We start from the raw sequence: 16364 nt of genomic DNA on the forward strand, positions 1-16364 counted from the left end.
CGTAGATGTAAGTTAGTTTTTAATTAATAAATAAGTAGTTTTTAAGTAATGAATCTACGTAACGCTTTGGCGTAAGCTGTAATGTTAATGTTATAACTTGATTCAATAAATAAATAAATAGACGGTTGACAAGTTAACTTTTAACTTGGTAAATACTAATACTTTACGTAGGTAGGATACTTAATTTAACCTTTTCAACGCCAAAGACCACTAAAACGGTCATCGTCTGTCGTGCCCGCGACGCCAATGACCATTAAAAAGGCTATGGCGGACGTTGTCAAAGCGACTTTCCTACTGTCAGTTAAGCTCCATATTCGCTCTTCACCAGTTAACTTTTTGGCGTCCATGGCATTTTTTGACACGTGTGGAAAAGTATTGAAAAGGTTAAGCTTACCAATAGCTCCACTTCGTTCTTGATAAGCTTAGCGAGCGCGACCGGAGACACTTCCGATATTAAACACAGAGGTTTCTTGATACTGTCACCCTGTAATTAAAGTAAAAGGAAGCTTGAAACTTCGTTAAAAGGTATTTTATTCAAATAGAAGAAAATAAACGTCAGCGTTTTTGGAAAATCATCCCCTAAGGGGGTTAAATAGGGGATGTACGTTTGTATGGGGATCAAGTTGTATATTAAGTTAGGAACTTAAAAATTCGTAATAAGACATTTTCATAAAATACGATAAAATTAATTTCAGCGTTTTTGAAAATTCATCCCCTAATAAGGTTAAAAAGGGGTTGAAGTTGAAAGTTTGTTACGGGAACGATTTCAGTATTAGAGACTTGAAATCAGTGGCAAGAGAAAATATTAGAAAGTACGAAAAATAATTTTAGTGCTTTTGAAAATTTAGCTCCTAATAGGGTTAAGAAGGGGTTGAAAGTGTGTTTCGGAAAACAAATCCACGCGGACGAAATCGTGGGCAATAGCGCCAATAGCTACAATATACAGATCGTAATCGTGATTTCAAACCAAAATAATACGGGAGAAAATTAAGTGTAGGAATCGAGAAATTCTCTGCTCAATGCTCTGCATATTTTCCACAGAATTTTACGTAGTACGCCTAGAACCGGAGTCCTGAGGCCTGAAAGCGAAACGTGGACTAATCCAGACTGATCATAGACTTTCATTTCATTTATTCAACATTAAAAGTCATGTGCATCCCCTCCCCATGCATCATGCATGCATGTGTGTCCCTCCCCTGAAGCAGATACTGTGAAGAGAGACGGTCTATTAGGGAGAGCTTAAGAGGCTGTCAATACCTAAAGCGCGCACACTGTCTATTTGTATCGGAGTAAATGAGATAGCTTTGTCGCATGTTACTGGGCCTGGGCAAGGGAATAATAAGAAAAATATTTAAATAAAAAAAAGTGGATTATTAGTGTAATATTTAACTCGACCACGGTTTAGATATAAATGTTTTGAAATTGTGATTGTAATTGCAGACCCATAAGTCAAAACAATAAAGACATAAAACCGTTTAATTGTGATTTTAAGACCAATCTTTGCAATTATTTTCTATCGAGCCGATTTCGTTCAATCGTGTATCGAGTACAACCACGGTCTTTGAAATATAATTAATATGAACATATATTTTTCTTACTTGACTAAAACAAATAGTCTTTCTTAAAAAACTGTTTAAGTAACATCAATTTCAAGGACATTGGGTGTTGACAGCCTCTTAACCGACACTTTTTTTTTAAGAATAATAAGGAGCGAGGCGGGTAACGTTATGAATTTAAATAACGTGCCAGTCACAAAGAAACGACTGTAAAGGTTGGAACTTTCCACCACTTGGTATAATTATGTATGTATCAATATATGTATGTTTATTTGTATTAAGTATATGTGTAAGTTTATCAATATATAGTTTATATTCATATATAGTCTCGGTTACAAATTCATTTACTTTAAATGACGCTGGTCTGTATCTTTAGGTATTTAAAAAAAGGTAAACAAAATCTACCCTCAAATGGCTCCTTAAGGCAGCTGAGGGTAGATGAAAACATTACATGATCAAATAAAGTAGGTTTAAAGTCAGTTCGTTCAGTGACAGATCCAGGCGGTTTTGTATTTGGTTGGTTAACCAATAAATATTAAAACTACCCGAAAATGTACAAATTGTTTGTTTACCTTTTTTTATATACCTAAAGATACAGACATAGTTAATCTTTCTGGTTTAACCCATTGGTTGACTGGTAGAGAATGCCTTAAGGCATTAAGTCCGCCATTTGCACCTTCATGTATTCTGCAATAAAGATTAAATAAATAAATAAACCTTCACAATACTTACGCCAGCGGCCGCGCGGTGTATGGCTTCACTGGCGTCGCTGGACAGCCACACCGACTTCGCACAGTCCCCGCTCTCTGAGAGCTCGTGCTGGAACGGTGACATTAACTTTAGTCCCGAAAACCATATGAGAGCTAATAACTGTAAGGGGCTGTACAGAAGGCCGGTTTGAAATTAAAAAATAAATATTATTGGGAAATTCTTACACAAATTGAATAAGTAATAATATTAGTTTAGTACCTATTTTACTAACATTTTATACCTCAATCCGAAGGCAACGCCACTTATAAATTATTAGTTTATAAATCCTAGTGGGAATTGTCTCAGGATGTAGGTTGCACTTATAATGTAAAAACCAATATCCTCTTTTCTGTATCATCTGCCTATGTCTGTTTTTTTCCCCAATAAAGAAAAAAAAAAGTCCCACGGTAAGCTCAAGAAGGCTTGTGTTGTGGGTACTCAGACAACGATATATATCATATACAAATACTTAAATACATAGAAAACTATGACGCAGGAACAAATAAATTCATCACACAGATAAATGCCCTTACCGCGATTCGAACCCAGAACCATCGGCTTCATAGGCAGGGTTACCCACTAGGCCAGACCGGTCGTCAAATGCGGGGTTGTAGTCGATAGGGTATAATAAAATTAAAGAACATTGACGTAATAATTTTTTCCTACTCCTCTACTGTTATCTGTCATTTATGCATTCATTAACACGAATATAAGAACATACATAAAAGATTTCAAGAAAAGTCTATATTGTCTATTCCTCATAAAAGCTCTTGTGCTTTTATAAGCTATAACGTTACTGCGATTAATGGCTACCAACCTAACAAAACCAAAACGAATACAGTTTTAAACTAAGTGCATTGCTGCCAACTTACAAAATATTCATTTGGTTGCATAGTAAAAATAATTACTTCATAAGTCAGAAACACGCATGTGACACCCGTAATATAGCAACACCCATAGACTACGAAGACCGCTTAGCGTTGCTTGTTAGTCTCCGTAGGCTACGGTGGCCAAAACTAAGAAAAAATGTCCAAAAAATTAATTTAGCAAGTAGCAAGTACCAGGGCCTCATGAGTTACGAGGAGGTGTCGCCGACCGGCCGGCCGCGGCCCGGGGCGGGCCGGGCGCGGAACAAGGTATGCTCGCGCGTCTTGGCTATATACTTTTGCTGTAATTTGTTTACCTAAATTAAGATTTATTTTTGTTGACTCGTAGGAAAAATATTGTATGCAACGTTGTATAAGTAGGTCAAAAAATTCTCATGGCGTATTCCTTTACAATGTTCGCCTACGCCTTCGGCTCCGGCTCACATTGTAACTCACGCCACTCGCCTTTTTTGACCCTTCTTATACAACTGTTGCATAAAATACTATTTTTGCATTACAAAAAATATAAGCAATCTTGATTTTTTTAAACGCTTTGTAAAAATCAAGAACTATTAATTATGATATCAAAATAATTTAAATGATCATATATGATTTATAATTGATACATATTTACTATGACTTATTTTTCAAAAGTGTTTTTAAATAAAAATACACATCTAAATCACTTACCTTCTACCTAATGGTAAAAAAACGAACTATAGTATTATCGGCCGACCCGTGGGCCTTAAGAGGATAGGCTGTTCCAAGGTGTTAATGATGAATCTGATCCGACAGTAAAAACATTAAAAATACGTACCGCCATAGCAACAAGGTGTCCGACCACGTCTGCATACGGCCGGCCAGTGATCTCCACCCCCTCCCACTTCAAGTGGCCCTTCAAATAGAAATATACATTATTTGCTGTCAACATAAATACACAAATATAACATGACACACACAACATGCAACATGAAAGACACAATTAACAAATGCCAAAATCAATGCCACTCAGCATGTGTCATTTTACATTTATTTAAGAAACAGTCATAATTATTTAGCAAAACGGGTCATATTCGCGTATCATCACAGAATAAAAATAGTACTAGCGTACAGAAAGGAAACTTTCTACAAAACCGAAGTTTGACAGAGATTCAGGGCCAAATCGTGTTGTCCCTTTCTAATCTATGGAACTATCCCTTTCGGCTATTGGCCGTCAGCACGAAGTGAGAGAAGAAGACGGGGTTGTAGTCAGCGAGTGGAGGTTGAGGGTGACTGAACAAGTCAACGTTTACCTTAATTTCGTCGGGCAGCACACCGTCCCCCCAGAACAGGTCGGCCGTGTTGGCCGTCAGCACGAAGTAAGAGAAGAAGACGGGGTTGTAGTCAACGAGTGGAGGTTGAGGGTGACTGAACAAGTCAACGTTTACCTTAATTTCGTCGGTCAGCACACCGTCCCCCCAGAACAGGTCGGCCGTGTTGGCCGTCAGCACGAAGTAAGAGAAGAAGACGGGGTTGTAGTCAACGAGCGGAGGTTGAGGGTGACTGACCAAGTCAACGTTTACCTTAATTTCGTCTGTCAGCACACCGTCCCCCCAGAACAGGTCGGCCGTGTTGGCCGTCAGCACGAAGTAAGAGAAGAAGACGGGGTTGTAGTCAACGAGCGGAGGTTGAGGGTGACTGATCAAGTCAACGTTTACCTTAATTTCGTCTGTCAGCACAACGTCCCCCCAGAACAGGTCGGCCGTGTTGGCCGTCAGCACGAAGTAAGAGAAGAAGACGGGGTTGTAGTCAACGAGCGGAGGTTGAGGGTGACGGACCAAGTCAACGTTTACCTTAATTTCGTCTGTCAGCACACCGTCCCCCCAGAACAGGTCGGCCGTGTTGGCCGTCAGCACGAAGTAAGAGAAGAAGACGGGGTTGTAGTCGATGTCGGAGCCGCGCAGGTTTAGGGTGTCTGAAATGGAATTATATTTTATGCAACTGTTGCATAATAATAGTTACTTAACCCGTTGGACATTTAAACGACAGCTAAAGCAGTGGCTAATTAATCAAGTTTTTTACGATTTAAAGGAGTATTTTTTATTTAAGTCCGTGTAATTTTAGATGTACTTAATATAAATTTAAGGGACCTGTATATATATATACATATATATATATATATATATAATTATATTGTAATTGTGTAATATTGTATACCCGAAAAGGGTAGCCGTTGTGACTCTGTATCATTTTAACATCTTGTTTGACACGGTAAACAATAAACGAATTCTTATTCTTATTCTGGACGCGAGATCGAGCCATAGAAATAACACTCGAAATTCAAGATAGTATTTTGTCTGACCGTGTAATGAATCGTGGGATGGAAAGGAACCCTCAGATCGCGAGTTCGACTTTTTTATTATTATTATTGGAGTTTGTGGGCCTTTGATTGCCACGTCGACCAGGCAGTGATCTATTGTGACAGCCCTTTAAAGTGCATTACTAATGCCCGTTGAATCCTGGAAGTTCCAGATTCTTTGAGCCGTACCTGTACCTCATAGTGTTGCAACATGCCGCCCTAAGTGGGTACTTCTTTTTGACGTTAATGGTCCACAGGAACAGAGAATGTGCATTGCAGTCTCTCGGACTCCTGGCAGAACATGAATGTCGCATCTTGTTTCTTTCCTTCTGTTTCTAGCAAATAAAGATATACTATAGTTCCAATTTGTGTGTTTGTTCAACTTACAGTGTCCAGTCAATATTCTGGTCACCGCGCAGGCTTTGTTTCTTTTGAGCCCTAGAAGCTTCCTAGCAGTTCGACGTACACATGCTCAGTATTTGTTACATATTTTAGTACTCACATGCAACTTCATCAAGTGCAGTTACCACCAATGCGGCTGCTTTCTTTTCCACCATCTTACTTCTTAGTTCTTCTATCTTCTGTCCTGCTGTTTTTCCTGTGAAATAGTTATTTTATTTTCCTGTGAAATAGTTTATATATGCAGATTAAATAATAAATAAATATTATAGGACATTATTACACAAATAATAGGTACCTGTGATTTATTTTCTCAGTTCTCTACATATATATATATATATATTATATACATTTACGCTTTTCTTATGTACGCTGTAAGTTTACACTATTTTTTTTTGTTTCAATTGTACATCGAAATTTAAAATTAGGAAACTATAGGTTTATAACGAAATCAATGTATAGCTATTAGCTAAGTTGCTCATATGGTTATTTTAAGACTGTTTGTTTCTCAATAAATTGAAAATAATAATAATAATAATTGACTAAGCCCCACAGTAAGCTCAAGAAGGCTTATGGTGTGGGTACTCGGACAAATATATTTTTATTTGTATATATACCTATATATACCTATAATACATATAAAAATTGTTATAGACTACTAGTAGTCACTACTCTATAACATATATAAATATTAACATTCTGTACCGTTGTTTGAAGCCTATTTAATATTTGAGACGGCGATGCTGTTTGACAGATGACGTAGCGGTTCACTATAGGCTGACACCTACCCCCATAGGTACTCGTATTTCAAGTTTTAATCCCCTCCACCAGGCGCCCGTGGCGTGCGGCCGCAGAGTTCTTCATTGGCGTTCTGTTTGTCGGAACGTTCGGTTCACTGCAAAAAATTCTTAGAATTCCTTAGATTCTTAGAATTTGTTGTAAGTACTAATTAAAAGTATTTTAAACGGTTTTACCGTTCGATTGTTAATATTACTTCAATGAATAAGGTATTTCGCTTAATAAGCGTTTTATTGTAAGGTAAAACGCTGCTATAAATCAAATCGGAACCGGACAGTTGGGTACCTTTCCTTGTGAGATGAGACCTACTTTTGGATGTGACATAGCAAGGTCTGTGCAGAATCACTAATTGGTTCCAAAAGCTTAAGATCATGGAACCAATTTAAATTATCAGCATTTATCGACGACGTGCACGTCTTGAGCTAATTATTCGCTTGATTTACGAAGTCTAAGGTTCATTTTTGTTTATTATGTGTAGAATTTACAGGCAATTATTGATAATAATCAATGCGCACCTAACATTTGTATTCACTTACACTTAATAACTCAACGAACTATCACGATTTCAAAGGTTAAAGTTCAAAAATGTAAAAAGCATAATTTCGAATGGAATTCTAAGAGTACCCTATAGAATGATTTAATCGAAATCCGTATCCGTGATGAATTTCAACTGAAACTCTCTGGCGGTCAAATTATCACTTAATCAGCAGACATGTTTATGTACATAGATTATGAAAAAGGTCAAGATTTTACGACTCAATCAGTTATCTTCCCCCAAGAATTTTATCAGACTTTAAACTTAAAGGTGCGACCAGACTGCAGCTTAAAAAACGGTCACGATACGGAATCGCAGTGACGCGTCGTATGCGTACCGTTTTTGACGCATGCTACCCACATCGCTGCTTAAATAACGGTGACGGTACGGAATCGCAGTGACGTGCTTCACGCGAATCTTTTTTGTTCGCAAATCTTTGCGTTTTTTACGTCACCGGTGTGGTGTCTGCCATAAGATCTCCGTGTAATATTTTTTGCGATTTTTACGCAGATCAATTTACGGTGCGTCAGCGTATTTTAAGCAGCGGTGTGGGGAACATGCGTCAAAAAAAACGGTACGCATACGACGCGTCACTACGATTCCGTATCGTGACCGTTTTTAAGCTGCGGTCTGGTCGCACCTTAAGAGCCCTTATTCCTTGGAGCGTTCTCCGATTTCACGAAATAACGCTCGATAGATGGCGTTGGCGCTCGGTACGCGAGCGCCGGCAACGCGACGCGCGTTTCAATGCAGACTAGAATAATCTTGATAGTTTTCAATATAATGTCAAGCAACATTAATTTTAGTGTTATATGATATCATATGGGCACACTTTATTTTATTTTATATGCACAGTAGTTTTTTTTATGTACACTACTACTAAGTGTACAGACTACAGAGTGTACTATAACCCTTGCTCTTTATTCTGTCTCTTTCACACCAATGGAAAATGAAAAAGTTAGTAAATGACTACAGGTATAAATAAAGTATATTAGTGCGATAGAGAGACAGATAGTGTTTCGTTGTCGTGACGTAAAAGATTGTCATGTTGGCTATGCAACCATGGCGCCTAGCCAACATGACCATCGTTTGCGCATGTTAGTGCTATAGAGAGACAGTAGTGTTTCGTTGTCGTATCATAAACAATTGGCATGTTGGCTACGCACCCATGATACCTAGCCAAGAAGCCAATCGATTGCACATATTAGTGCGATAGAGAGACAGATAGTGTTTCCTTGTCGTATCGTAAACGTTTGGCATGGTGGCTACCAGTGGCGGATCGTTCAAAGAACTCGATTCCCACCGGCTTGTCTAATTTCAGCCCGTTAAGTACTTTCACGATCGGTTTATGGAGAAAAGGAAAGCAAAATTAGCTCCGGGTTTCCTACGAATATTTGTGACGCACCGCCACTGGTGGCTACGCACCCATGCTGCCTAGTCAAGATGCCAATCGTTTGCGCACATTAGTGCTATAGAGTTTCAGTTTTATTTGAAATCACGTTAGGGTTTGTATTATTATTTTTGACCCGAATGAAGTCCATCCAGGTTCTCATGATGGAGTCAGGAGTTGGTCACCAGGAGGCCTACCGCGAACCACGTTCGACGTGTTGCCTCTCTGTCGCACTTGTAAATCCGTACGTAAGTGTGATAGGGAGGTAACTTGTCGAACGTGGTTCGCGGTAGGCCCTCTGAACTCCTAATCTATTCATTATAATTCCATCGTGTTTGGGCTCAAAAGATTTGCCCTGACGAACACCATCGATCTAGATGAGGTCCAGGGTCTCATGACGGAGTCAGGAGTTGGTCACCAGAACTCCCCAGAACTCCTAATCTACTCATCATAACTCCATCGTGTTTGGGCTCAATAGATTTGCCCTGATGAGCACCATCAATCTAGATGAAGTTCAGGGTCTCATGATGGAGTCAGGAGTTGATCACTAGAACTCCTAATCTACTAATTATAATTCCATCGTGTTTGGGATCAATAGATTTACCCTGACGAGTACCATCGATCTAAATGAAGTCCAGGGTCTCATGATGGAGTCAGGAGTTGGTCACCAGAACTCCTAATGTACTCATTATAATTCCATCGTGTTTGGGCTCAATAGATTTGCCCTGACGAGTACCATCGATCTAAATGAGGTTCAGGGTCTTATGATGGAGTCAGGAGTTGGTCACCATAATTCCTAATCTACTCATCATAACTCCATCGTGTTTGGGCTCAATAGAGTTGCCCTGACGAGCACCATCAATCTAGATGAGGTCCAGGACAAACACGATGGAGTTATGATGAGTAGATTAGGAGTTCTGGTGACCAACTCCTGACTCCAGCATGAGACCCCGGACCTCATCTAGATCGATGGTGCTCGTCAGGGCAAATCTTTTGAGCCCAAACACGATGGAATTATAATGAGTAGATTAGGAGTTCTAGTGACCAACTCCTGACTCCATCATGAGACCCTGGACTTTATCTAGATTGATGGTGCTCGTCAGGGCAAATCTATTGAGCCCAAACACGATGAGGTTATGATGAGTAGTTTAGGAGTTCTGATGACCAACTCCTGACTCCATCATGAGACCCTCGACCTCATCTAGATCTATGGTGCTCGTCAGGGCAAATCTTTTGAGCCCAAACACGATGGAATTATGATGAGTAGATTAGGAGTTCTGGTGACCAACTCCTGACTCCAGCATGAGACCCCGGACCTCATCTAGATCGATGGTGTTCGTCAGGGCAAATCTTTTGAGCCCAAACACGATGGAATTATAATGAGTAGATTAGGAGTTCTAGTGACCAACTCCTGACTCCATCATGAGACCCTGGACTTTATCTAGATTGATGGTGCTCGTCAGGGCAAATCTATTGAGCCCAAACACGATGAGATTATGATGAGTAGTTTAGGAGTTCTGGTGACCAACTCCTGACTCCATCATGAGACCCTGGACCTCATCTAGATCTATGGTGTTCGTCAGGGCAAATCTTTTGAGCCCAAACACGATGGAATTATAATGAGTAGATTAGGAGTTCTAGTGACCAACTCCTGACTCCATCATGAGACCCTGGACTTTATCTAGATTGATGGTGCTCGTCAGGGCAAATCTATTGAGCCCAAACACGATGAGGTTATGATGAGTAGTTTAGGAGTTCTGGTGACCAACTCCTGACTCCATCATGAGACCCTGGACCTCATCTAGATCTATGGTGCTCGTCAGGGCAAATCTTTTGAGCCCAAACACGATGGAATTATACTGAGTAGATTAGGAGTTCTAGTGACCAACTCCTGACTCCATCATGAGACCCTGGACTTTATCTAGATTGATGGTGCTCGTCAGGGCAAATCTATAGAGCCCAAACACGATGAGGTTATGATGAGTAGTTTAGGAGTTCTGGTGACCAACTCCTGACTCCATCATGAGACACTGGACCTCATCTAGATCTATGGTGCTCGTCAGGGCAAATCTTTTGAGCCCAAACACGATGGAATTATAATGAGTAGATTAGGAGTTCTAGTGACCAACTCCTTACTCCATCATGAGACCCTGGACTTTTGATGGTGCTCGTCAGGGCAAATCTATTGAGCCCAAACACGATGGAGTTATGATAAGTAGATTAAGAGTCCTGGTGACCAACTCCTGACTCCATCATGAGACCCTGGACCTCATCTAGATCGATGGTGTTCGTCAGGGCAAATCTTTTGAGCCCAAACACGATGGCATTATAATGAGTAGATTAGGAGTTCTAGTGACCAACTCCTGACTCCATGATGAGAACTTGGACTTCATCCGGGTCAAAAATAATAATGCAAACCCTAACGTAATTTCAAGTAAAAATGCGTTTTTCAGAATATCGCCGCCAAATAACACTAAACCCTACTCATAGTGTTGTGTTCCTGCCGGTGAGTAAGGTTGCCAGAGCTCAACGAGGGGAGGGAGGGGGTTAGGGTCGGCAACGCGCATGTAACTCCTCTGGAGTTGCAGGCATACATAGGCTACGGATACTGCTTACCATCAGGCGGGCCGTAAGCTTGTTTGCCACCGACGTAGTATAAAAAAGGACCACTGAAAATCCATCGATAAGCGAGTCTGTTGTTAAGCATAGTGTAAAAAATGAACTATTATTAAGATTTTCTAATCGCAGTATATAGCACTTCTCGGAACTCCGTAGCTGATTACGAACGTAACGAATGCCTTACAATCGAGCACAGGTCCGTCCTCTAAGCGCGCTCCGCGCGGACTGAGAGCGGGGCGTCGCTGCTGCGTGATTTATACGTGTTTTAAAAAAATATAAATTTACAGCAATGTAGGTCCCATAGTTATGATTTTTTTTTTATAGGTTAACATAAAGTTACAGTTTGCTATAATATTATTTTTAAAGCAAAATATGCGTACAATTTGCGGAAAAAATATATAATAAAACCCTGTTTTCGCCAAAAAAATGAAGAAAACTCGGAAGGTTATTTATCAGTTTTTTCAAATGAATCTTCGATTGTTCATCATTCCAGCCCCTCGTACGAGATATGTTGAATCAAATTGTAGTCATTCATGTACCAAATGATTCTTGTTTACAGCAAAATTGAGAACCGAAACGCCACATCTCACTGCAAAATTTGGAAAAGACTCCCAAAAAAACTCATTAAAAAAGAGGTTTAAAAGAGAAAATGAAAATTTGAACTGTTGGAGCCGCTAGTTTAGGAAACGATTATTTAAGTACGTTACCAGTTTTTGAATAAATACTAATAGTTACGTCGTAATCTTGAATGAAAAAGGAAGCATTTTACAAAATACGCTCGTCTGTAGGAATAAGGACTCTTAAGAGCCCTTAATCCTTGGAGCGTTCTCCGATTTCACGAAATAACGCTCGATAGATGGCGTTGGCGCTCGGTACGCGAGCGCCGGCAACGCGACGCGCGTTTCAATGCAGACTAGAATAATCTTGATAGTTTTCAATATAATTTCAAGCAACATTAATTTTAGCGTCATATGATATCATATGGGCACTCTTTATTTTATTGTATATGCACAGTAGTTTTTTTTTTTATGTACACTACTACTAAGTGTACAGACTACAGAGTGTACTATAACCCTTGCTCTTTATTCTGTCTCTTTCACACCAATGGAAAATGAAGAAGTTACTAAATGACTGCAGGTATAAATAAAGTATATTAGTGCGATAGAGAGACAGATAGTGTTTCGTTGTCGTATCGTAAACGATTGGCATGTTGGCCACACACTTGCTTAGTGCCTAGCCAAAATACCAATCGTTTGCGTATATTAGTGCGATAGAGAGAGAGTAGTGTTTCGTTGTCGTATCGTAAACGATTGGCATGTTGGCTACGCACCCATGATACCTAGCCAAGAAGCCAATCGATTGCGCATATTAGTGCGATAGAGAGACAGATAGTGTTTCCTTGTCGTATCGTAAACGTTTGGCATGTTGGCTACGCACCCATGCTGTCCAGCCAAGATGCCAATCGTTTGTGCATATTAGTCGATTATATCATTATAACTCCATCGAGTTTGGGCTCAATAGATTTACCCTGATGAGCACCATCAATCTAGATGAAGTCCAGGGTGTCATGATGGAGTCAGGAGTAGGTCACTAGAACTCCTAATCTACTCATTATAATTCCATCGTATTCGAGCTCAATAGATTTGCCCTGACGAGTACCATCGATCTAAATGAAGTCCAGGGTCTCATGATGGAGTCAGGAGTTGGTCACCAGAACTCCTAATCTACTCATGATAATTCCATCGTGTTTGGGCTCAAAAGATTTGCCCTGACGAGTACCATTGATCTAGATGAAGTCCAGGGTCTCATGATGGAGTCAGGAGTTGGTCACCATAATTCCTAATCTACTCATCATAACTCCATCGTGTTTGGGCTCAATAGATTTGCCCTCACGAGCACCATCAATCTAGATGATGTTCAGGGTCTCATGATGGAGTCAGGAGTTGGTCACTAGAACTCCTAATCTACTCATTATAATTCCATCGTGTTTGGGCTCAAAAGATTTGCCCTGACGAGTACCATCGATCTAGATGAAGTCCAGGGTCTCATGATGGAGTCAGGAGTTGGTCACCAGAACTCGTAATCTATTTATCATAACTCCATCGTGTTTGGGCTCAATAGATTTACTCCGACAAGCACCATCAAATTACCATTATGATGAATAGATTAGGAGTTCTGGTGACCAACTACTGAGTCCATCATGAGACCCTCGACTTAATCTAGATCGATGGTACTCGTCAGGGCAAATCTTTTGAGCCCAAACACGATGGAGTTATGATGAATAGACTAGGAGTTCTGGTGATCAACTCCTGAGTCCATCATGAGACCCTGGACCTGATCTAGATTGATGGTGCTCGTCAGGGCAACTCTATTGAGCCCATACACGATGGAGTTATGATGAGTAGATTAGGAGTTCTGGTGACCAACTCCTGACTCCATCATGAGACCCTGGACCTCATCTAGATCGATGGTGCTCGTCAGGGCAAATCTTTTGAGCCCAAACACGTTGGAATTATAATGAGTAGATTAGGAGTTCTAGTGACCAACTCCTGACTCCATCATGAGACCCTGGACCTCATCTAGATTGAAGGTGCTCGTCAGGGCAACTCTATTGAGCCCAAACACGATGGAGTTATGATGAGTAGAGTAGGAGTTCTGGTGACCAACTCCTGACTCCATCATGAGACCCTGGACCTCATCTAGATCGATGGTACTCGTCAGGGCAAATCTTTTGAGCCCAAACACGATGGAGTTATGATGAATAGACTAGGAGTTCTGGTGATCAACTCCTGAGTCCATCATGAGACCCTGGACCTGATCTAGATTAATGGTGCTCGTCAGGGAAACTCTATTGAGCCCATACACGATGGAGTTATGATGAGTAGATTAGGAGTTCTGGTGACCAACTCCTGACTCCATCATGAGACCCTGGACCTCATCTAGATCGATGGTGCTCGTCAGGGCAAATCTTTTGAGCCCAAACACGTTGGAATTATAATGAGTAGATTAAGAGTTCTAGTGACCAACTCCTGACTCCATCATGAGACCCTGGACCTCATCTAGATTGAAGGTGCTCGTCAGGGCAACTCTATTGACCCCAAACACGATGGAGTTATGATGAGTAGAGTAGGAGTTCTCGTGACCAACTCCTGACTCCATCATGAGACCCTGGACCTCATCTAGATCGATGGTGCTCATCAGGGCAAATCTTTTGAGCCCAAACACGTTGGAATTATAATGAGTAGATTAGGAGTTCTAGTGACCAACTCCTGACTCCATCATGAGACCCTGGACTTTATCTAGATTGATGATGCTCGTCAGGGCAAATCTATTGAGCCCGAACACGATGAGGTTATGATGAGTAGTTTAGGAGTTCTGGTGACCAACTCCTGACTCCATCATGAGACCCTGGGCCTCATCTAGATCGATGGTGTTCATCAGGGCAAATCTATTGAGCCCAAACACGATGGAGTTATGATGAGTAGATTAGGAGTTCTGGTGACCAGCTCCTGACTCCATCATGAGACCCTGGACCTCATCTAGATTGATGGTGCTCGTCAGGGCAACTCTATTGAACCCGAACACGATGGAATTATAATGAGTAGATTAGGAGTTCTAGTGACCTACTCCTGACTCCATCATGACACCCTGGACTTCATCTAGATTGATGGTGCTCGTCAGGGAAACTCTATTGAGCCCATACACGATGGAGTTATGATGAGTAGATTAGGAGTTCTGGTGACCAACTCCTGACTCCATCATGAGACCCTGGACCTCATCTAGATCGATGGTGCTCGTCAGGGCAAATCTTTTGAGCCCAAACACGTTGGAATTATAATGAGTAGATTAAGAGTTCTAGTGACCAACTCCTGACTCCATCATGAGACCCTGGACCTCATCTAGATTGAAGGTGCTCGTCAGGGCAACTCTATTGAGCCCAAACACGATGAGGTTATGATGAGTAGTTTAGGAGTTCTGGTGACCAACTCCTGACTCCATCATGAGACCCTGGGCCTCATCTAGATCGATGGTGTTCATCAGGGCAAATCTATTGAGCCCAAACACGATGGAGTTATGATGAGTAGATTAGGAGTTCTGGTGACCAGCTCCTGACTCCATCATGAGACCCTGGACCTCATCTAGATTGATGGTGCTCGTCAGGGCAACTCTATTGAACCCGAACACGATGGAGTTATGATGAGTAGATTAGGAGTTCTGGTGACCAGCCCCTGACTCCATCATGAGACCCTGGACCTCATCTAGATTGAAGGTGCTCATCAGGGCAACTCTGTTGAGCCCAAACACGATGGAATTATAATGAGTAGATTAGGAGTTCTAGTGACCAACTCCTGACTCCATCATGAGACCCTGGACCTCATCTAGATTGATGGTGTTCGTCAGGGCAAATCTTTTGAGCCCAAACACGATGGGATTATAATTAGTAGATTAGGAGTTCTGGTGACCAACTCCTGACTCCATCATGAGAACTTGGACTTCATCCCGGTCAAAAATAATAATGCAAACCCTAACGTAATTTCAAGTGAAAATGCGTTTTTCAGAAAATCGCAGCCAAATAACACTAGACCTTACTCATAGTGTTGTGTTCCTGCCGGTGAGTAAGGTTGCCAGAGCTCAACGAGGGGCGGGAGGGGGTTAGGGTCGGCAACGCGCATGTAACTCCTCTGGAGTTGCAGGCGTACATATGCGGGCCGTATGCTTGTTTGCCACCGACTTAGTATTAAAAAAAAAGTAACACTGAAAATCCATCAATAAGCGAGTGTTAGGCATACTGTAAAAAATGAACTTTTATTAAGATTTTCTAATCGCAGTATATAGCACTTCTCGGAACTCCGTAGCTGATTACGATCGCAACGAATGCCTGACAATCGAGCACAGGTCCGTCCTCTAAGCGCGCTCCGCGCGGACTGAGAGCGGGGCGTCGCTGCTGCGTGATTTATACGTGTTTTAAAAAAATATAAATTTACGGCAATGTAGGTCCCATAGTTACGATTTTTTTTTTATAGGTTAACATAAAGTTACAGTTTGCTATAATATTATTTTTAAAGCAAAATATGCGTACCATTTGCGGAAATAAAATATAATAAAACCCTGT

General features: G+C 41.0%; 1 protein-coding gene and 1 long non-coding RNA gene across 2 annotated transcripts in view; both read right to left on the reverse strand.

Moving 5' to 3' along the window:
- The window catches only part of LOC133532372 (uncharacterized), a 136150-nt gene that overhangs the window by 43523 nt on the left and 76263 nt on the right, over positions 1-16364 (reverse strand). The gene's annotated exons all lie outside the window — the stretch shown is intronic.
- The window catches only part of LOC133532371 (xaa-Pro aminopeptidase ApepP-like), a 52773-nt gene that overhangs the window by 15408 nt on the left and 21001 nt on the right, over positions 1-16364 (reverse strand). Inside the window, exons 7-11 of the mRNA XM_061870982.1 lie at positions 6013-6108; positions 5005-5126; positions 3990-4067; positions 2289-2375; positions 395-484 (exon numbers count right to left, since the gene is read on the reverse strand). Of these exons, the coding sequence (XP_061726966.1) occupies positions 395-484; positions 2289-2375; positions 3990-4067; positions 5005-5126; positions 6013-6108 (473 nt within the window). The remainder of the gene's footprint in view (positions 1-394; positions 485-2288; positions 2376-3989; positions 4068-5004; positions 5127-6012; positions 6109-16364) is intronic.

Source organism: Cydia pomonella, chromosome 27 (genome assembly GCF_033807575.1).
Source record: "Cydia pomonella isolate Wapato2018A chromosome 27, ilCydPomo1, whole genome shotgun sequence".
Classification (NCBI taxonomy): Eukaryota; Metazoa; Arthropoda; class Insecta; order Lepidoptera; family Tortricidae; genus Cydia; species Cydia pomonella.